Raw genomic sequence first — 23,587 nt, 5'->3', positions numbered from 1 at the left:
CTTTATCCCATCAATCCCGGCTGCCTTACCCCCTTTCATTTTACCTACTGCCTCACGAACTTCCCCCACATGAGCATCCATCTAATCATTAAGACTATACAGTACTGTGTAAGTTTAATGAGAATATTTTTATGCAGGAACTAGTGCCTGCATAATAGTTAATGGTGTAATAAAGTGATTATTTTGATAAATGTGTACAGTAGTAGTAGTAGTAGTAGTAGCAATGTCCCCATGGCCATACACTTAATACCATGTGAACGTAATTATAAGAGAGGTCAAGGTAAGAACATTGGATAGTGTGACTTTAGTGCCCAAGCAAACATTAATGAAAATGAATGTGAATGAAAGCAGATGAATTAGATACATATGCAACACTTGGGTAACCATATAGATATCTAAGTGTTGCATAAGTGTCATGCTAATTAACTTGATGATATAGTGCACCATAAACATGATACAGTGGAACCTCTACTTGTGAGCATGTCCACGTGCGAGTTTTTCCAAATACGAGCAGTCGATGGGTCGATTTTTTGCTTCCATACGCAAGCAAAATTTCCATAAGTGAGCAGACCTCAAGGCGGTTCCTTGACACTGGTGAGGGGCTCTTGCTCTTGATCTCGGGAATCGTATCTCATTTGTTTGTTGGATTATCTTACTGAAACTTGGGCAATGAATGATGGAAAGATGCTTCTTAATGTACACGAAAAATGAAAGAAATCTAAGCATAAATAATGGAGTTCACTTCTCAGCAATTAGCCACCCCTTAGTGGTAATTTCGAGTGGTTGTATTCTCGTTTTTTTGGCCTCATTTGATAGAATGGAAGATATATTACAGAAATAGATATGATTTTGATTGCTCTCATGACGAAAAGTACCTTGAAATTGAGCTCAACATAGGAGAAATGGTCCATTGGTTGGCTATGTTTCAGAGTAAACAAATGACGTCACTGTCCATTCCAATATGCAGTCATGAATGGGTTGACGTTATTTATACAATTATTGCAATAAGGAATAACAGTAAATCTTATATTTTTTGTGTGAATAAAAATTACAAATTATTTATATAATAATAATAATAATAATAATAATAATAATAATAATAATAAGTAGGAGTGGTTGTGGCTGCCTCCACCTGTTACATAATGACATATTTTATTCATTCTAGAGTATATATCATGTTTCTATGATATTTATATTGTTTGTTATGTCATATCAGATGAACTGTGATAGATAAATAAGCCATATAGATGATACTAGCGAAATTATTCATGAAGTATTTTGCCCAGTCTCCAAACAAACTCTCGTCTGCCGCCGACACCGCCCATACCACCACGTGAATGACATATTTTATTCATTTTAGAGTATATATCAGGTTTCTATGTTATTTATATTGTTTAGTATGTCATATTAGATGAAGTGAGATTGATAAATAAGCCATAGAGTTGATATTAGTGAAATTATTGAAGTACAGAATTCCACTGGAACGGATTAATTGCATTTCAATTAATTTAAATGAGGAAAATTGACTCTGCAAACGAGCAAATCCAGTTGCGAGCAAGGTCATGGAACTGATTAAACTCGCAAGTAGAGGTTCCACTGTACTTGTCTGACACAACAAAACTATGGTATCTTGGTACAGGGGGTTTGGTTTCTGCAAAACTTCACTGCTAAACAACTGTTTGACATAACCAACTTTCCACTAGTGAGCCCTGCCTACCGGTGAAATGATCTCCAGCTGCTACATCTCATTTCTAGCTCCAGTATTTAGTCTCTGTCATCTGCTTATGCTTTAGGATAAGAGACTGACCACCTACATTCAAGGTTAAGAGACTGAACACCTTAAAATTATTCCATTTCTTCATTCCCTGTTCTCTACACAATATTTGCACCACATTGATTTCAACATTGTATGTACTGTAGCCCTAGGTAGTAGGTTGGTAGACAGCAACCGCGCAGGGAGGTACTACTGTCCTGCCAAGCGAGTGTAAAACAGAAGCCTGTAATTGTTTTGCACAATGGTAGGATTGCTGGTGTCTTTTTTTTCTGTCTCATACACATGCAAGATTTCAGGTATGTCTTGCTACTTCTACTTACACTTAGGTCACACTATACATACATGTACAAGCATATATATACACACCCTCTGGGTTTTCTTCTATTTTCTTACTAGTTCTTGTTCTTGTTTATTTTCTCTTATCTCCATGGGGAAGTGGAACAGAATTCTTCCTCTGTAAGCTATACGTGTTGTAAGAGGCGACTAAAATGCCAGGAGCAAGGGGCTAGTAACCCCTTCTCCTGTATAAATTACTAAATTTAAAAAGAGAAACTTTCGTTTTTCTTTTTGGGTCACCCTGCCTCAGTGGGAAACGGCCAATTTGTTGAAAAAAAAAAAAAAATGTACTGTAGCATTCAGAGACCATCATCCTTCACAATCACACAAAACCACAGTTAACAATAATGATAAATTTTTACATCTGGTGGCAAACTTCTTTTTTCCCAACTTTCTCAACACTCAAGCAACATTCTGCTTCCATTATTTCACAATTTAACTCACCCTTCATAGAACCCCTACTTATACAGTATTCTCTTCTTATATAGTATCTAGATACACGAATATCTTCCACACACTAATCCTTAATGCAATGTACTTTTACAAATTCTTATTGCGTTCCCCTTTTTCCTTATTTGCTTTCAGATTCATTCTTTTGCACATCCTCTACATATTCCTCAACTTGAGTTTGATTCACAGGTGAAAGGCAATGTGTATGGTCAAACCTGCTGCCAGTTCACCTAGCAGTAAATATGTACCAACGTGTTAATCAACTAAACTAGAGGGGTATGTTGAGAATGCAGAAAGGAGGCAGGTAGTATACCTTAGAGAAGGCTGGGCTTTTGAAATAAGCTGAGACAGGATAACTGCTCTTAGTCTATAAATTCGATAGTGTAAAACAATGAGCAATAATAGTTGCACAAATATTAAATCTGCAACTAAATACATCTCAGAAATTTACAGTTAATGAACACAATACAGAATAAAATACAGATGTGGCAATGAAGACAAAAGACAAAGGAAAGAAAATTTGCTCAATCACAGCAATAAAAGCAGAATAAAAAACCACTTCAATACTTACGAATAAGATAAGATTGCTCCGTTGTGTTCAGAGATAAACTGTTTTAACAAATCAACATTGCGGTAGTCCAAGACAAGGTATTCATCTCGACAAATTGGGCATGGATTACCAGTGGCGATCATCTTTGCACGCTGGAAAATGTTAACTCAGTTGTGACATCTTATTGTAGGAAAAAACAAAGTTATGGCACTGTACATAACATTTATTAACCCTTTCACTGTTGCAACCCCTGCTCACAAACTTGCTCTCAGTGTCAAAGAATTAAAAAAAAAAAAATTCTTATGAAATGATAGAGAGAATATATTCCTAATGGTAATGAAACCAAAAGTACGAAATTCAGACCAAAACTTACGGAATTACGCTCTCACGAAGTTAGCAGTCACAGTGATATTTACAAATCGTTAATTTTGCCCTATTTTCAATCGACTATATTTACAGCTATTTTGCTAGAATTCCTTTTGTTCTATTGACTGAGTACAAGAAACCGCCCATTTACCTATTTAACCCTTTGACTGTTTCGGTTGTATATATATGTCTTACTAGCCACCACATTTGACATATTAATACCCATGAATTCTAGGGGCTTCAAATCAAGCAGGAGAAAGCTGGTAGGCCCACATGTGAGAGAATGGGTCTCCATGGTCAGTGTGCACCACATAAAAAAAATCGGGGAGCCAGTGGTGCATTGTGGGAATGCCATTTCAGTAGTCCTTGTTCAGCACGCCTAGCGGTAAGAAATATGTGACTCCCCGGCAAATCTGGGACTCTACTCTTCCCAAGTGATGCTCTAACACAGATGGAAGTGTCAGTGAAGATAAATTTCATGGTTTTGAGGAGTTTGTGACCAAAAGCAATGCCCAGGATGCCAGAAGAATGAAGGAGAATGAAGAATGAAGGAGAATGAGAGAGAAAGATAATTAGATAGTAGGATGGAGGGGAAGCAGCATCCGACCCCATTGTTTTAACAGGCAGTAGGGAGAGTGAGTAATGAGACAATATGTCATTTTGACAGTTACTGACCCTGACTCAGAACAATTAGAAGTCCACACACTCACACACAACACAAGCTTGAAGATAATAGCAGTTATATGAAAGTATCCAGTGACTATATATGTGTATATATATCATAGAAACCAGAAAGAAGGAAAAAAGGAAGTCAGGAAGAAAGGAAGGAAAAAAGTAAGGAAGGAGGGAAGGAATGTAGGAAGGAAGGTAGGAAAGGAATGCAGGAAGGTAGGAAGGAATGATGATACATGACTATTTGCCTAGAATTAATACTTGACATGCTGTTGGAGTGTGAGCAAAGTAACATTTATGAAGGGGTTCAGGGAAACCGGCAGGCCGGACTTGAGTCCTGGAGATGGGAAGTACAGCGCCTGCACTCTGAAGGAGGGGTGTTAATGTTGCAGTTTAAAAACTGTAGTGTAAAGCACCCTTCTGGCAAGACAGTGATGGAGTGAATGATGGTGAAAGTTTTTCTTTTTCGGGCCACCCTGCCTTGGTGGGAATTGGCCAGTGTGATAATAAAAAAAAATAAAAAAAAATTGCCTAGAATAACTACCTAACAAAACTCCATGCTAATACTTTGAAGAAAACTTCTCAGACGAGGAGTTTTGTCATTGCACATAAAAAAAAAAAAAAAAAACGCCCACAAAAATGCAGACACACTCGTTTTATGTGTGAGGAGTGTAAAACACAACTGTGTATGAAACCATGTTTCAAAGAATTCCACAAGCTGCAGAACTTCTAGGAACATGTCCAGTGACTATACATTTGTATATATATTATAAAACAATAGTAATAAACAATTTTTTGTATTGTTTGTGTAAACAAGTTTTGTAAGTAATACATTGATAATTATGTTTGTGCGCTTATTGTGTTGTATACAATGCGTGTATAAATGTACATTGCACCTTACTTTGGACTCACAGGCCACATAAGTTACCTGAAAAAATAAAATAGTGAAAAAAACAAGAAACCTTGGAATACAAGTAAACCAAAGTTTACCGGGTGAGCGGCATTCGCTGCTGTTGCCAAACACGGCTCATTTTCTGCCAACTTTACGCCTCTATATCTTGGTAAGTACTGATCACAAAAAAGTTTTTTTTGGGGCTTAAAACAATCAGAAAATTAATCTTAACATTTTCATAAGAAAAAAAAAAATATTTTTTTTTGAAAATTCTTCGACACCAGGAGACACTTCAGGATTTGGGGCTGCAACAGTCAAAGGGTTAAACTACCCAATGAAGTGATAAGATATTGGTAATTTGGCCAATTTCATACAAAATTCAAGAAAGGTCAATTTCAAAACAGGGTCCAGAATAAACAATGCAGACATTCCTGGCACTAAAATAACATTTTCTCTGTTCATTAGTCATGTCTCAAGGCCCCTCTTATAATACACTTGCTTTCCATTTTGAATTTTTATTCACACAAAAAATAGAAGATTTACTGTTATGTAGACTACTGCATTATTATAAAAATAGTATAAATAATATCAGTGCATTTGGGAAAGCATATTAGACCCACCAGTTGACATGTATTGGACGTGTGATGTGATCTGTTTACTCTTGAACATTGGCAAAAATCGAACATTTCCACTACTTTGAGCTCAATTTCAAAGTATTATACGTTTAGTCTTTAAACCATTAAAAATCATCTCTAATTCTGTAATATATCTTCCCTTCCATCAAATGAGACCAAGAAAATGAGAATACAACCATAAATACCATAGAGTATAAATCTTTCTTTCTTTCAACACACCGGCCGTATCCCACCGAGGCGGGTTGGCCCAAAAGGAAAAACGAAAGTTTCTCCTTTTACATTTAGTAATATATACAGGAGAAGAGGTTACTAGCCCCTTGCTCCCAGCATTTTAGTCGCCTCTTACAACACGCATGGCTTACGGAGGAAGAATTCTGTTCCACTTCCCCATGGAGATAAGAGAAAATAAACAAGAATAAGAACTAGAAAGAAAATAGAAGAAAACCCAGAGGGGTGTGTATATATGTGCTTGTACATGTATGTGTAGTGTGACCTAAGTGTAAGTAGAAGTAGCAAGACATACCTGAAATCTTGCATGTTCATGAGACAGGAAAAAAGGACACCAGCAATCCTACCATCATGTAAAACAATTACAGGCTTTCGTTTTACACTCACTTGGCAGGACGGTAGTACCTCCCTGGGCGGTTGCTGTCTACCAACCTACTACCTATGTAGAGTATAAATATATGCCACAAATTCGCTGTTTTAAACCAAAAACACGACCACAGTTTTTTCCTCATTATGCACTGTGTGCTGCAGGATTTTTTATACTGCGCACACTGATCATGCAGACCCATTCTCTCATATGTATGCCTACCAGTTATCTCCAGCAAGACTGGAAGCCAACAGAATTTTGGCATAGCATTAAGGAACCAACACTGGCTTCAAAGCCATAATATTACGAGACCAACAGCAAAAAGGTTAAAAATATGTATGAGTGTACAGTATTAAATGTTCTTCCCTATCTCTGTTACAGATCCCATCAGAAACTTGGCACAAACCTAAACACAAAGTTTAGTACAATACACAAAGGTGTAAAAGGAATACGTATATTGTGAACATGGATACAAGGGGATGAAGCAAAACTGCAAAACTACTGCAGTTAAAAGCAAGCAAAAATATCTCATTTCACTTATATGTACAGGAGGGTCCTCCTCATAAAGCAGGTTAGATTCTGGGCTACTGCCAGTGAAAGTGAAAGCCTTTTTTCACTTTCAAATTACATATTAAAGCCTGATAACATGTTCACACTGTCATCTATACCCTGCCCAAAGATCTGGAATTCACTACCTGAATCAGTAAAAGATCCCGATTGCATATGAATTTAGGACTATTCTTAAAAATCACCTCATCTCTCAATACTAACCAAACCAATGAAAACAAAATCTAACCAGTTTGATGTAACTCTCCCAAATACAGTGGACCCCCGCCTTACGATATTATTTCATTCCATAAGTATGTTCAGGTGCCATTACTGAACGAATTTGTTCCCATAAGGAATATTGTGAATTAGATTAGCCCATTTCAGACCCCCAAACATACACGTACAAACGCACTTACATAAATACACTTACATAATTGGTCGCATTGGGAGCTGATCGTAAAGCGGGGGTCCACTGTATTATATGACTTCTAGTCTATTAAAACATCTACTCATCCTTAAAATAGTAGTTTGTGCCATTATTTGTAGTATTGTTATTCATTATGTGCAACTTCAAGATTATTCTTCTTATAAACCTCCAACTCTACCTCGCATTGGTATTAAGATAAAATAATGATTAATTAAAAAGATAACCACTCTTATCCTGTCTAGACTTACGTAGTTTTTAACCCGTAAACGGTCCAAACGTATATACAGGTCTCCCTCAACATTCGCGAGGGTTAGGGGATCAAGAGCCTCGCGAATGTTGAAAAACCGTGAATGTTTGGTGCCCCAATATATTGTAGGGAAATACATTACAATACTGCTTCCTTAACTTGTTGAACCATGAATAATCATAAAATACATGAAAACGTCGTAAATTGTACTAAATATATACATGTTATGCTTTAATAACGTATGTTATTTAATAACATGTATGTTATTAAATACCACAGACTCCACCACTGCCTCCACCAATGCCTCCACCACTGTGAGTCCCTACTACCCTCCCTCCGACCCCCGCAACTGGCAGCCAGCCCTCCCACCACTCAGTGTGGTGAGTGTTTTGTTTGTTCATTATTTGCTATTAAGCTACAGAATAAATAATGTAAACCCATTCATGACTGCATATTGGAATGGCTATTAGGAAAGGTATTAGACGGTGACATCATGTGTTTACTCTTGAACACAGCAAAGAATCGAACATTTCTGCTATTGCTAATAATAACAATAGTAATAATAATAATAATAATAATAATAATAATAATAATAATAAATACGATATAATTGAAGAAGGAAATTGTACAAAAATACAAGGGAGTGGTTGACACATCGTCAGTGTGACTTTGTTTATGCTGGAGTGAACATTAGTCTCCCTGCTCTTCCAAACATTTCACAATACAGTGGACCCCCGCTTAACGATCACCTCCCAATGCGACCAATTATGTAAGTGTATTTATGTAAGTGCGTTTGTACGTGTATGTTTGGGGGTCTGAAATGGACTAATCTACTTCACAATATTCCTTATGGGAACAAATTCGGTCAGTACTGGCACCTGAACATACTTCTGGAATGAAAAAATATCGTTAACCGGGGGTCCACTGTACTGTAATTCAGCAGTTGAGGCAGTGGTATTTAATAACATATATGTTATAAATAATAATAGTACATGTTATTATTAATAACATGTATTATTATTAACATGTATGTATTTAATAACATATATGTTATAAATAATAATAGTACATATTATTAATAACATGTATTATTATTAACATGTATGTTATTAAATGCCATTGCCTCAATCACTGCCTCTACCACTCCAGTCACACTCAATCTACAAGCACCAAACACAATGAATTATTGTGAAATGTTTGGAAGAGCAGGGAGACTAATGTTCACTCCAGCATAAACAAAGCCACACTGACGATGTGTCAACCACTCCCTCATATTTTTGTACAATTTCCTTCTTCAATTATATCATATTTATTATTATTATTATTATTACTATTGTTATTATTAGCTGTAGCAGAAATGTTTAATTCTTTGCAGTGTTCAAGAGTAAACACATGATGTCACCGTCTAATACCTGTCCGAATAGCCATTCCAATATGCAGTCATGAATGGGTTTACATTATTTATACTGTAGTTTAATAGCAAATAATGAACAAACAAAACACTCACCACACTGGGTGGTGGGAGGGCTGGCTGCCAGTTGCGGGGGTCAGAGGGAGGGTAGTAGGGACTCGCAGGTGGCGGGAAACTTAAATATGATTTGGCGGCTGGGAATTTGGTGGTTGGGAATTTGGCGGTTGGGAATTCGCGAATGTGTGAAGCCCGTGAAAGTTGAAAACGTGAATGTTGAGGGAGACCTGTATACGTTTTTTTCAACATTTGAAAGTATGTAAAAAAAGTAGATCTTCTTTTTGTTTTTTTACATTTGAAAATGTGTAAAAAACTTTGATCTACTTTTTTTTTGTTATATTTGAAAATATGTAAAAAAAGTGTAGATCTACTTTTGTAGCACTACACGTAAACGTAGATCTGCTTGGACCGTTTACGGGTTAAGTACAGCAGGGCTCCACTTTATGGCGTTTCGCCCAAAGGCGTTCTGCTAATACAGTGATTTCAAATTACGTATAACCAAAACTCGCTATACGGCTCACCCCGTCTTTCTAATACAGCGCACCCCACCCGGTTTGTTTACATTCTCCGTGACCACATCTCTCTCTTATGTCTTTTAACTTTCCAAAATTTCAAGCGTTTTAAAGTTATTGCATATTTTATGTGTACTCTGATAATTATACATACAGTGGTACCTTGGGATATTAACTTAATTCGTTCCAGAAGGCTGTTTGAGTGCCGATACCGAACGAATTTGCTCCCATAAGGAATAATGCAAATTAGATTAATCCGTTTCAGACCCCCAAAAATACACTTACAAAAGCACTTGCATAAAACACTTACATAACTGTTTGAGTTTTGAGCTGTTCATATCCCAAGGCACCACTGTACATACTATAAATTAGATTAGTCCATTTCAGACCCCCAAAAATACACTTACAAAAGCACCTACAGTAATACACTTACATAACTGTTTGAGTTGGGAACTGTACGAAACTCAGGATACCACTGTACATTATTTAGGTATGAATAATGGTCAGAGAGCCTGTCATAAGTCTGAGGTTTCAGTAAACGAGTGCATCGCTAAATGAGGAGAGGCTGTATAGCATTGTCTTAAATATTTTCCATTATTAAGGTGTTAAAAGTAAGTTTTCATATACAGTACAATTGTTATGATTTCCAAAGGTTTACTGCACAACCATTTTTTTTTTTTTGTTAAGTGGTAAAATACAGTGGTACTTCGGGTTACAAACAGCTCAAAACTCGAACAACTATGTAAGTGTATTTATGTAAGTGCTTTTGTAAGTGTATTTTTGGGAGGTCTGAAATGGATTAATCCAATTTACATTATTCCTTATGGGAACAAATTCGTTCAGCAGCGGCACTTGAACAGCCTTCTGGAACGAAATAAATTCGTATCCCGAGGTACCACTGTATGCCTAACAAGATGAAAAATGAAAATATATAAACAAATACATAATGAATGCTGGTACTGCAAAGTTACACCAAAAAATCACTTACGATGCAGGTCTTTCTGGTTTTCCGTGGAGGAAAGGCACCCTTAAAGTTCCGACGGTAGATTTTCCACACTGGATCAGAACCATATGTAGTGTGGTAAGCTGAAATAAAAAAAAAAAATGTAGCCATAAATGAGAGGATAAGAAAGGCACAAGTTACAGCCATATACAAGCATCAGTGTGATTCATCATTATCCCCTGCTTTTTTTTACTATCATATACTACTACACCTTAAAAAAAAATCTAAAATAGAAAGTCCAATTTGAAATACTGTACTGTACTGAGTGGCAGAGATTTTCTTACAGTGCTATGTTTGGCATCAGCATGAAAATCTGCCATTCAATATTTTAAAAAATTACTTATTCCTCCAATTTTTTTTACCACATCAAGTTTTTCTTATGAATTTTCATATTAATATTAGTTGTGTAACATTTAATGAACTATTGCCTCCTGAACACTAGAAAGAGTTTGCAGTCACACCATCTGATCAACTGTATGCAGCACATTGCTGGTCAAACATGAAATTTTCATTCACTAGCCACTGGGTGTACTAAAGCTGTGAAGTGTGGGTTCAAGTCACAAGTTACATTTTGGCTGCCAATTACACAAGGTGTCTGACAGAACAAAAATTTGTGAAATACTATACGTTTATGCATGGGGTGGCAATTTAAGGTGAACGTCATCCAGACACTGTGTTTCACACTCTCTCTATACTCTTGAAACTGGCAGAGAAGGCCTGCAAGGGCACAGAAAGCTTTAAATGTTCCCGAGTTGGCTGGGTGAAAAATGCCATAGTACGGCATGTATAGGCCCAAAAATGTGTACATCACCACTACTATGGTGACACCTTCAAATGTGTATTTATTACTGTATTCATGTTACACCTACCATCTGACTTATGACCTGCTCGACATACGACCACTCGACTTACAACCACGTTTTTTATGCAAAATTTCTGGGAAATAAACAACTGTTTGTGTTGTACACAGTGTTTATCCTAAGCCTGACAGTATAAAATACAGTACTAACAGCACAAAAAGTAAAGGAAAAAATGAAATATCAAAATACAACAATAAAATAAAATCATTACAAAAGTGTGATGTTGATATTCAGTAGTAAGGTTCGACTTACGTCCATTTTTATTACAACCAGTTGGTTGGAACCAAGCTTGGTCGTAAGTCGGATGGTACCTGTATTTTGAATATCTCCATGTTTATGAATGTACAGTATCTAATTTGTATTTATACAATCTCTCCTTAATGACGGAGTACTGTTCCTAAGAGCAGGTCGGTAAATGAATTGGTTGTTAAGCAAGGAGCATACTATACTAGTAGAGGGTTTGTGTCAACCACCTTTATATATTAATATCACTTTTGCATCACATATAACATTTTTTAGTATATTTTTAAATGTTTATACAGTAGTGTACTGTATATTGTGATAAACAGAATAGAGGAAATTAGCTTTAATATACATTACAGTGGAACCCCAAATATTGGCTGCTGCGTTTATCGGCCGAATCGTAATTAGGCCGGTTTTTGGGCTGAAATTTTGCTCAGTATTTCAGCCGGTGCCTCGCAAATTGGCTGTATTAGACGCATCAGCCTGCCTCCTGCCGGGACACCGTGCGCAGGTGAGTCAGTCTCTGTGTATCTCTCGGAGAATGAGCATATACTCCACACATTCATCCAAACATTTTCTTAAAATCCATTGGTTTTTGTGCTTGTTTATTAAGTGCGTGTGCTCCAGCTTTCCAGGATGTATGGCAAAAACAAGTCAACAATCACTTCTATCCTGGCAAAGAAAGAACAAATCAAGGAAGCTGATGTGGCAAAAGGGGTAAACATGTTAATGAAAAAGAGATCACAAACAATGGAAGATGTGGAGAGAGGCAGGGAGTGTAGCAGGCAGGAAGGGAGCATAGCAGGCATGCAGGGAGAGTAGCAGGCATACAGGGAGTGTAGCAGAGAAACAGGGAGTGTGGAAGAGAGGCAGGGAGCATAGCAGGCAGGCAGGGAGTGTAGCAGGCATGCAGGGTAAGTAAGTAAGTTTATTCAGGTATACACAAATACAGTTACATAGAATTATCATACATAGCAGCATGTGTGTAGAGAACCTAGGATAACCCAAAAAAGTCAGACAGAGTGACTTATTTCCATTGGGGTCCTTTTACCTTATTATAATATAAAGGTTTATAATATTTTCTTATTATTCTACAATGAAGATAACATCTTATTATCATACTAAAAAGACTATCTACTACACCAAGGTCATTAAGATTATCTACAATACGAGGGTCATTACTAGGAATAAGGTAAAATTTACACGTATGTTAGCTAAAAAATAGAAAATCATTCCCCTCCCTTTCTGTAGCTACATTCATCAGATGCCTTTTGGCACTCTTCTTAAACTGGTTCATGCTATGACTGGCCTTGACATGTGCGGGCAGTCTGTTCCATTCCTTTATTGCTGTACAATAAAAGGTGTTTGAAGCCTGGCCACTGACTGTGGGTACTACAAAGTTGTGCTCTCTCCCCCTAGTACTATGATTGCTTTGGTTCCCAACCTTGACAAAATTGACAGCAAGATATTCTGGACATTGTTTGTGAGCAATTTTATAAACATGATTTAGCTTCAGTTGTTTTACTCTGTCTTCAACATTCAGCATATCCAACTGCTGTAATTCATCCTGGCCTACATGTTCTCTTGGTCCCAGCCCCAGGATGAATCTTACGATTTTGTTCTGGGTGATTTGCAGTCTATCTTTCAGTTTTTTTTGTCAAGGCAGAGTACCAAGAAGAGCAAGCGTACTCCATATGGCATTGTATAAGGGCTAGACATAGGGTCCTGCGAGCCTCAGTAGGTAGACTCTGTGCTTGTCTATACAGGAACTTCAGTCTGGCATTCGCTTTCTTTACTACACTGTTCCCTATCAATTCTCCTGACATGCATGGGTCAAAGGGGATTCCCAAATATTTTACTGATGAAACCAAAGTGATGGGCTCCCCATTACATTGAACATTAAAATTATTTACCCTTCTCAGTTTATGTTTCGTGCCAAAGAGAATGGCTTCAGTTTTCCCAAGGTGTAATGATAGTTTGTTGTCTACTAACCATTTGCTGCAGGACTCCAGTTCCAGTGTTAAAACATTAGCAATATCTTGTGGGTCTTTACCTGACACTAACAGAGCACTGTCATCTGCATACAGTAGAAGTTTGCACTTGACACTGATAGGCATATCATTGACATAACATAAGAATAATAAGGGACCCAGAATACTACCTTGGGGAGTGTAGCAGGGAAACAGGGAGTGTGGAAGGGAGGCAAGGAGTGTAGCAGGCATGCAGGGAGTGTAGCAGGCATGCAGGGAGTGTAGCAGGCAGGGAGAGAAGTAACCCCAGAGAGAGCTTTGATACCTGAGGTCCTTATGGAGGGGGATTTCCCTTCCAAACAATAATCAATCCTCCCTCTCTCCTCCCTGTCTTCCATAAGCCAACAAGAGTCTTCAATAAAGGTATTTAACAGTGATTTAAATGTACATTTATTTATTTTAGTTCTCACTGTTTTGTGTATGTAAAACTATAATTAATCTTTAAAAAATGTATTTTTTGTTAATATTTTTGGGTGTCTGGAACAGATTAATTGTATTTACATTAATTCTTATGGGAAATATTGCTTCGAATTTAGGCCAACCTTCTGGAACAGATTACGGAAAATATTCGGGGTTCCACTGTACTTAGGTATGCATACTGGTCAAAGAGCTGGTCATAAGTCCAAATGGTCATTAAACGAGTACGTCGTTAAGTGAGGAGAGACTGTACTGTATTAATGAAACAAACAGGCTAGCCACATCAATAATATTACAGTACAAACAAGTGAATGATGAATCTAAAACAAATAAATATTTAATGTCACAAATTTCATATAAACTTATATAAATTATAGAATGTGTCTGGCTTGAACCCATGGCAAGCGAGTCCTAAAATCTATAGACCAGTACATAAACTTTCTGTGATTTGTTTGCAATCATGTTGTTATGATTTCGTAAGTCAAACTTATATAAGTTGTATACATCAGCTGAACCACTCTCTGCACCAGACTGACACCTTCACACATTCAAAGGTGGGGCTCCAGGATGAGTGTCGTTCGAGTACTCACTGTATACGGATGCCTGGCCTTGGGGACGTATGCTCACATTTAGGGGCAGCACTATTTGCAGCTGAAGTCACTGTAAGACTGAAATTTGTAATGTCCTGCATTAAAAAGCCCTGTTCATTGAATGAACCAAGCCATGGCATGGAAAACAAGGAACGCAACAAGTACTTAAGACACCAGCTCAACCCACTACTTAAAGCACTTCACCACTAATTGCTACAAGGCACTTTCCCTGATTTTTTGTAACAGGAATGTGCCAAAAAGACACTTCTTTCTGTTCCCCCTTTGCTGAATAACCCACAGCACAGAAGGTTTCAGGAACCTCAAAATTCTTCAGATGAACACCATTTTGTTAATTCACCAGAGATAAATGCAATATCACTGTCACACACTTAGACGGGCACCATGGTTGACACCTCATCCTGTGGCTGCACATACAATTAAAAGACAGCCTCTCCTCGCTTAGCGATGTACTCATTTACTGATGCCTTGGACTTACGACGGGCTCTCTGACCAGTATTCATACCTAAATAATGTATATTAGAGCTGATTTTCTCTATTCTCTTTATTTCAATATACAGTATATGTACTACTGTATAAACATTTAAAAATATACCAGAAATGTTATAAATGGTGCAAAGGTGACATTAAAACAATATCAAAGATGGATGACACAAACTCATTACCATTATAGTATGCTCCTCTCTTAGCGACAAATTTGTTTAACAATGTGGTCTTAGGAATGGAACTCAGTCATTAAGTGAGGAAAGGCTGTACTGTACATGTAATGCTGTTCAGGCATCGTGCTCTCATGGGTTTGTTTTACATAATACTTCACCTATCATTCAGTGAAGGTCTACCAGTTTTTAAAAGAATGAATTGTTCTGAAAATCTAGAAAGGTACATAATCTTGAGGAAACATCACATTATTGATTCACAACTGAATGAGAAAGATTATTCAAATTAAAGAAATAAGAATTATTGTTCAGATTAAAAAAATTCTGAATACTGCACATAAAATAATTCCTCATACAAGGAAATTCCCAAATAGGAGATATTTATACAGCCTCTCCTCACTTAGTGCTGTACTCGTTTACCAACAACTCGGACTTACGATAGGCTCTTTGACCAGTATGCATACCCAAATAATGTATATCAGAGCTGATTTCCTCTATTCTGTTTATTACAATATACAGTACACTACTGTATAAAAGTTTAAAAATACAGTGGTCCCTCATTTATCGTCATTAATCCGTTCCTGGAAGTGCGACGATTATCAAAATAGACGATTTTCAAATCAATTTTCCCCATAAAAAATAATGTAAATACAATTAATCCATTCCTGACACCCAGAAGTATTAAAACAAAATTTTTTTTTTACATGAAATATAGATGTAGTACATAAACAATACAATGGGACATGATGAATGAAACATTAACAGCATAACACTTACCTTTATTGGCGATTCTTCTTAGTGTATGGAAGACTGGAGGAGAGAGATTGGATTAGTTACTGTTTGGAAGGGGAATCCCCTTCCATCAACACCTTAGGTACCAAGTCCTTTTCTGGGGTTACTTCTCTTCTCTGTTTCTTAATGCCACTAGGACCAGCTCGAGTCACTGGAGTCCTGTCTCGCAAAAAAAAAAAAGTGTCCAGAGAGCTCTGTTTCTGGCGTCTCTTTAAAACTTCCCTAAAATGGGCCAAGACTCTGTCACTGTACAAGTTGCCGATATGGCTTGCAACATCCTTCTCAGGGTGATGTTTCTCCATAAATCTTTCTATCCTACCCCACATTTCAAAAATCTCCTTAATTTCTGAAGAAGGCACCTTCTTCCATCTCTCTTCCTCCTCTGCAGCAAGATTCTGAGCTGCAATCTGTTGCTGTTCCTGCTGAAGCTCTTGCAGCTCTTCAGTGGTTAGCTCTTTGTTGTGGTCCTCCACCAACTCTTCCACATCCTCCAAACTCACATCCAACCCCATGGAACTCCCCAATGCCACATTAGAGTTCACAACTGACATAGGCTCATCAGGGTCAGCCACAAGCCCTTCAAAATCCCTTTTGAGGACACAATCTGGCCACAATTTTCTCCAAGCAGAGTTCAAAGTCCTGGTAGTCACCCCCTCTCAAGCCTTACCTATAAGGCTTATGCAATGGAGGATACTGAAGTATTCTTTCCAAAACTCTCTTAGGGTCAAGTGAGTGTCTGAGGTCACTTTAAAGCACCTTTGAAACATTGCTTTCGTGTAGTTTTTTTTAAAGTTTGAAATGACCTGCTGGTCCATGGGCTGGAGGACAGGAGTGGTATTCGGGGGCAAGAACTTTACTAGGATGAACCCAAACTCCGGCAGAATTAGGTCATCCAAGTTTGGAGGATGAGCAGGTGCATTGTCCATTACTAGGAGGCACTTGGGATCCAATTTCTTTTCCAGGAGGTAATCCTTCACACTAGGACCAAACACTTCATTGAACCACTCAACGAAAATTTCCCTCGTGACCTATGCCTTATTATTAGATCTCCAAAACACACACAATTTACTCTTCATAACATTGTTTTTTTTAAACACTCTGGGATTTTCAGAATGGTACACTAGTGATGGCTTCACTTTGAAATCCCCACTAGCATTAGCACAGAACATGAGCGTCAGCCTGTCTTTCATAGGCTTGTGTCCTGGCAGTCCCTTTTCCTCCTGAGTAATGTAGGTCCTCTTTGGCATTTTCTTCCAAAAGAGGCCTGTTTTGTCACAATTGAACATTTGTTCAGGTTTCAGTCCTTCAGCCTCTATGTACTCCTTGAATTCACTTACGAATTTTGTAGCTGCAATTTTGTCCGAACTGGCAGCCTCACCATGCCTTATCACACTGTGTATGCCACTATGGTTCTTAAATCTCTCAAACCAACCTTTGCTGGCCTTAAATTCACAAATATCAATGCTCGTTGCAGGCAATTTCTTTACCAGATCGTCATGCAACTGCCTAGCCTTTTCACAAATAATCGACATCATAAGATTATCTCCTGCTAATTGTTTCTCGTTTATACACACCAATAATAACTTCTCAACATCTTCGAGTACTGGTGATCTCATTTTTGTCAGCATATTTACCCCCTTTGCAACAACAGCTTCCTTGGTTTCTTTTTTCTTGGCCACGATGGAAGATATGGTTGTATGGGATTTGTTATACATCCTGGCCAGTTCAGCCACACGTACGCCACTTTCATATTGTTCAATGATTTTTTCTTAACCCTTTGAGGGTCGACAGGCCCTCTCCGAAACTCGTTCTCAGGGTCGGCCAAATTTAAAAAAAAAAAAAATTATTTTCTCTTATGAAAAGATAGAGAATCTTTTCCCGATCATAACGACACCAAAAGTTTGAAATTTGATAGAAAACTTACGGAATTATGCTCTCGCAAAGTTAGCGGTCTGGGCGATGTTTACGGATCGGCGATTTTGCCCACTTTGAGCCCCATTTTCGGCCAATTTCACTGTACTAGTCGACAAAAAACATGAATATTTCGCTAGAACTCCATTTTTTCTATCGAATGGGTGCAAGAAACCACCCATTTATGAATTCAACTATCCAGTACAGTGGTCAGAATTTAGCAATTTTGCCAATTTCACACAAATTTCAAAAGATGCCAATTTCGGAATAGGGTCCAGAATAAACAAGAAAGACATTCCTGGCACTAAAATGACATTTCCTCTAGTCATTAGTCACGTCTCAAGGCCCCTCTTATATTCTTTTGCTTTCCACTTTGAATTTTTATTCTCACAAAAAATATAAGATTTACTGTTATGCAGACTACTGCATTAGTGTAAAAAATGGTATAAATATTATTGGTGCACTTGTGAAAGAATATTAGACTCACCAGTTGACGTGTATTGCACGCTTGGCACGATTTGTTTACTTTTGAAGTTTGGTAAAAATCGAACATTTCTGCTACTTTGAGCTCAATTTCAAGGCACCTTTCATTGTAAAACCAGTCAAAATCATCTCAATTTCAGTAATATGTCTTCCATTCTATAAAATGAGACCAAGAAAACTAGAATACAACAATAAATACTATACGAAAATACACTGCAAAGTCGCTGATTTATTAAAAAAAAATGGAAAAAGTTTTTTTTTTCTCATTATGCACCGTGTGCTGCAGGATTTTTTTTAGACTGTGCACACTGACCACATAGACCCATTCTTTCATATGAAGGCCTACCAGCTTTCTCCCACTAGATTTGAGGTCGCTAGAATTTATGAGTACTAGTACGTCAAAAACCCCTACGCGTAAGACGTACTAGTACGACGAAAACCCTCAAAGGGTTAAATTCAATTGTATTTCTCACCTTCTTTACCAAAGGCTTGGCACTAGGAGCTTTCTTTGGAGCCATGGTAGCTTATTTAGCACTTGCAAGCACTAAAATGAATGGAATATTATGAAATATTTCGTATGAACACGTGAGGGGACCGTCGCTCACTGGTAAACAATGGCACACTGGCTGGGAAGGGAGGTCGAGGCGGCTCAGAGTCGTGAGTACGCGTCCAGGACGAACGACAATTAGCGAGTCAACCGACCATTTGCGATCCAATGTTTGGACTAAAACAATGCGACGATTTCCAAAAAGGACGACTATCGAGCCTGACTATTATCGAGGGACCACTGTATACCAAAAATGTTATGCACTCACCATCCGACTTAAGACCTGCACGACATACGACCACTCGACTTATGACTGTGCGTCTGGCAGCAGGGCTGTCAGGCACACGATCAGACAACAGTGTAATGTGATCCTTTACTGACAATGTTTCATCCAAGCAAGTAGAGGTAGTAGTAGTAGTAGTTATACATGTGATGGAAAAGTCAGCTGGTACATGAGACAGAAAAGTTACAAAAGCTATGGCTTGTGTAGCATAAAAAATAGGTTAGGCGAATGTATATGGATGGATGGATTGGAGAAGGCATGTTTCAGTGTCCCTTCTCTATTACATAAGAACATAAGAAAGGAGGAAGACTTACAGCACTAGTGGGCTGTAAATGTGTCCCAATCCTTATTTGTATTTCATGTATATTTCATTATTTTGTACTTTTCTGTTCATGCAGTTTCTTACATTCAAAGTGAATTCAAACACATTGTTTTGCATGCAAATGTTCTAGGAAATAACTGTTTGTGTTGTGTACAGTGTTTTTCCTAAACCTTACAGTACAAAATACAGTACTAACAGCATAAAAAGTAAAGTAAAAAATGAAATACAAAAATATTAAAATAAAATCATTACAATAACTGTGATGTTGATATACAGGAACCTTCTGGGTAGAAATGCTGACACAAGCAAGAGAGAGCAGCCAACAAAATGTTCTATTCTTACGCTAATATCAACAATAAGGCTTATTTACCTATCACAACTGATCTATTGTGACATAAGGTGAAATATGAATAGCATAGAAACATAAAAAAAATATGCCAGAAAAAATATTATCTGAGTACGTACTCGGGTATGTGCGCTCTCAGCTATTATCTCGGAAGTTATTCACCTATTTTGTGAAAACCAATCAATAATAATGAACAGATTGAAGTGATTTCCACAACAAACACAAAAGAATGATTGCTTTACAAGATTAAGATTTAATATTGGAAGTACAGTATCCCCATCGGCAATATTCTAAGGTTCAACTTATGCCCATTTTGACTTACGACCAGTTGGTTGGAAACCAAGCTCGGTTGTAAGTTGGATGGTACCTGTAAATGGTGCAAAGGTGACATTAAAACAATATCAAAGATGGTTAACACAAACCCACTACCATTATAGTATGCTTCTCACTTAGTGATGAATTCGTTTACCAATGTGGTCTTAGAACCAGAACTCCGTCGTTAAGCGAGGGGAGGCTGTACTGTATTTGTGTGCATGTATGTACTGCAAAGCTGGGATAACATGACTGAGTTCAAACCCTACCAGTAAAGCAATACTCTGGGTGCCAGCCAACTTTTATGGGTCACATCCTGGAGCTGGGGTTTGTAATGAGCTGAGGTAGATAGGATAACAGCTCATAGTCTGTAAATTCAACAGTGCAGAACCTTCTTTCCCATGGCCTGGTTTCACACCAGGCTACCATAATTGGTAAGGAAGTATTACAGGATTAAGAACTATTAACCCGTAAACGGTCCAAACGTATATATACGTTTTTTCAACATTTGAATGTAAAAAAGTAGATCTTTTTTGTTTTTTTTTTTACATTTGAAAATGTGTAAAAAAACTTTGATCTACTTTTTTTTGTTATATTTCAAAATATGTAAAAAAAACGTAGATCTACTTTTGTAGCACTACACATGTGAACGTAGATCTGCTTGGACCGTTTATGGGTTGAGAAGCACATAGATAAGTAAAAATAAGTGTAATGTACACTGAGTGTGAGAAGTTCATAAGATTTACTTGTAATCTTACATGTTTAACAGAAAGTAAGAAAAAACCAGCAATCCTGCAAAAAAAAACAAAAATGTTTAACAGGATTCCATTTTAAGAACATAAAGGAGGAACCCTGTTGCAGGCCTGTTGGCCCATACTAGGCAAGTCTTTCACAAATCCATCCCACTAACAGAACATTTGCCCAACCCATTTTCAATGCAGCCCAAACAAGCTTTGATATATCTATTAACTAATATGCAAGTCCCACTAAAATCTAACCCCTCTCACTCATGTATTTATTCAACCCAAAGTTTTAGCTTCAATCACCCTACTAGGCAGACTGTTCCACTTATCAACTACCCTATTTCGAAACCAATACTTTCCTATATCCTTTCTAAATCTAAATTTATCTAATTTGAATCCATTATTGCAGGTTCTGTCTTGGAGAGATATCCTCAAGACCTTATTTATATCCCCTTTGTTAATACCCATCTTCCACTTTTATACTTCGATCATGTCTCCCTTCATTCTTCGTCTTGCAAGTGAATGTAATTTAAGGGACTTCAATCTTTCTTCATATGGAAGATTTCTAATGTGATGGAGCTATAGTAATTTCCCGAGTGGTTACCACTACCTGTTAACAGTTTTCTGTGGAGGGAAGGGAAAGAACAAATATTCAGGGGACTCAAACTGTATAATTACATAAGATGGTAAAATTTAAAAAACACAGAAATATGGATCCCTACCTTCACTCTTTATGTATTTCATGCTTGTCTCTACTGGGATGACTCTGGAGCGGTCTTTGGTAGGATCACGTTCCTCCTGCACCTCCCCTTCCTCACTGGCTTTGCACCTTAGTCTTGTGCTGGTAACCAGACTGCATCTTACAGGATTTGCATCAATAATCTGAAAGTACCGTGGTTTAAATTTAAACATAATGATAAGAGGGAACAATTTTCTGGGTTAATGATGAAAACAGTTTTATGACTTCAACACTTTACATTTGACACCATAACTTGCTTCTACATATAGTGTCTGGGCTTTACATTACTTCCTTCTTTAGGAGGATAGGCCTCTGCCTTGTACATAGGTGCAATGGACTTCCCTCTTTTTCTTTCTGTTTAGGGTCATTTTTTTCTCCTTGTTTGGTCGGCATCCCAGATGCTGACCAAACAAGCTACCCTCTATCTCCAGGCCAGCCCTACCCTGCCCTCATTACCCATCTGTTACTGTTCCTGCACTGCATGATGGGATGATCATAACTGTCCCTCTTGGAAGGCAGTTCTAGTTTCTTGGACCAAGAGCACTTCAATAACATCAAGGCATTTCCCTTGAAGGGAGAGGGAGGACAGAGGCTCAATATCATTCACTACTGCCAGAATGTGTTGCTTACCAATGTGAGTTAAGATATGAGCCTCAAATCAATGGTGCCCAGTGTATCAGGACCCTAACATTTTGAAGTTTCACAAAATTAAAAAAAAAAAAAAAATGATAAAAGACCTTAGAAAGTAACAAAAATTGCCATTACCTTGAAAGGGAGTGAGAGGCTTAGCAGTTGGCACAAAATATCCCCAATGAAGTCAAAGACTGCAGCGAGTACACTAAGGGACAATTCAATAAGCATAAGGCGAGATTACCAACTGACCCCTGACTGTCTTCAAGAGGAAGCTGATAAGTTCTTCAAGTTACTTCCTAATCAGCTGGGCTGTGGTGCATATGGTGAACCATGTGCAGCTAGCACCAACAGCCTGGTTGATCAGTTCATCCATCAGTAGGCCCAATCTGGGACTGGACCATCGGGGTATTACCCCCAACACTGTGTCCAGAAAATGCTCAGGTAGTGTAATCCCATCAGAAACCCTCAGTTTGATCCAGTAGGGTCATTACATTCATCAGAGACACTAAACCCATAGCACTTGGGTAATAGGAGGCAATCAGATTTGATCCAAGGAAAGAGAAGATAGCTCTAATTCCTGGGATCAAGAGCCCTTCACAAGCATCATGACACTTGAAGGGTGAGACTGGAGCAAACAGGTTAGTGTCAATCAACAACTGCCAAGGCAATTTGTAGCCATTTTGAAAGGCATAAATTGATTAATGAATCTCAACACGGTTTTATCAAGGAGTGTTCCTGCCTTACGAATTTACTATCTTTTTTCACTAAGGTATTTGAGGAGGTAGATCATAGTAATGGATATGATATTGTGCATATGGGCTTTAGTAAGGCTTCTGATAGAGTTCCACATCAAAGGCTATTGAGAAAACTTAAGGCACACAGGTGCTAAAGTAGAATAAGTTCACAATTTTGCCATTATATTCCAAAGCTCATTTATTTGATTACCACTTTATTGTTCACCACAACTTATATTAGTCCCTTTTATATTATAATTTTATACTATAATTCTAACTTTAAAGAATTACCTTTATAGTACTACCTACTATCATATTCCCAAGCTCCATTATTTGATCATCACTTTATTTGTATTAGTCCCTTTTATATTGTCCCCTTTATTTTATATTAAAAAAAAAAAAAAAAAAAAAAAAAAAACCTACCTTAGCTCATTATTTTACATTTGTTAAAT

At 37.6% G+C, this 23,587-nt stretch overlaps 1 protein-coding gene across 1 annotated transcript in view; it reads right to left on the bottom strand.

Moving 5' to 3' along the window:
• The window catches only part of mRpS18B (mitochondrial ribosomal protein S18B), a 36,196-nt gene that overhangs the window by 3,333 nt on the left and 9,276 nt on the right, over window positions 1-23,587 (bottom strand). The window contains exons 3-5 of the mRNA XM_053771125.2: window positions 21,752-21,911; window positions 10,462-10,559; window positions 3,132-3,262 (exon numbers count right to left, since the gene is read on the bottom strand). Coding sequence (XP_053627100.2) covers window positions 3,132-3,262; window positions 10,462-10,559; window positions 21,752-21,911 — 389 coding nt within the window. The remainder of the gene's footprint in view (window positions 1-3,131; window positions 3,263-10,461; window positions 10,560-21,751; window positions 21,912-23,587) is intronic.

Source organism: Cherax quadricarinatus, chromosome 5, assembly GCF_038502225.1.
Source record: "Cherax quadricarinatus isolate ZL_2023a chromosome 5, ASM3850222v1, whole genome shotgun sequence".
Taxonomy (NCBI): Eukaryota; Metazoa; Arthropoda; class Malacostraca; order Decapoda; family Parastacidae; genus Cherax; species Cherax quadricarinatus.
The sequence above is the reverse complement of the archived record's forward strand: the minus strand, read 5'-3'. Positions and strand labels throughout refer to the sequence as shown.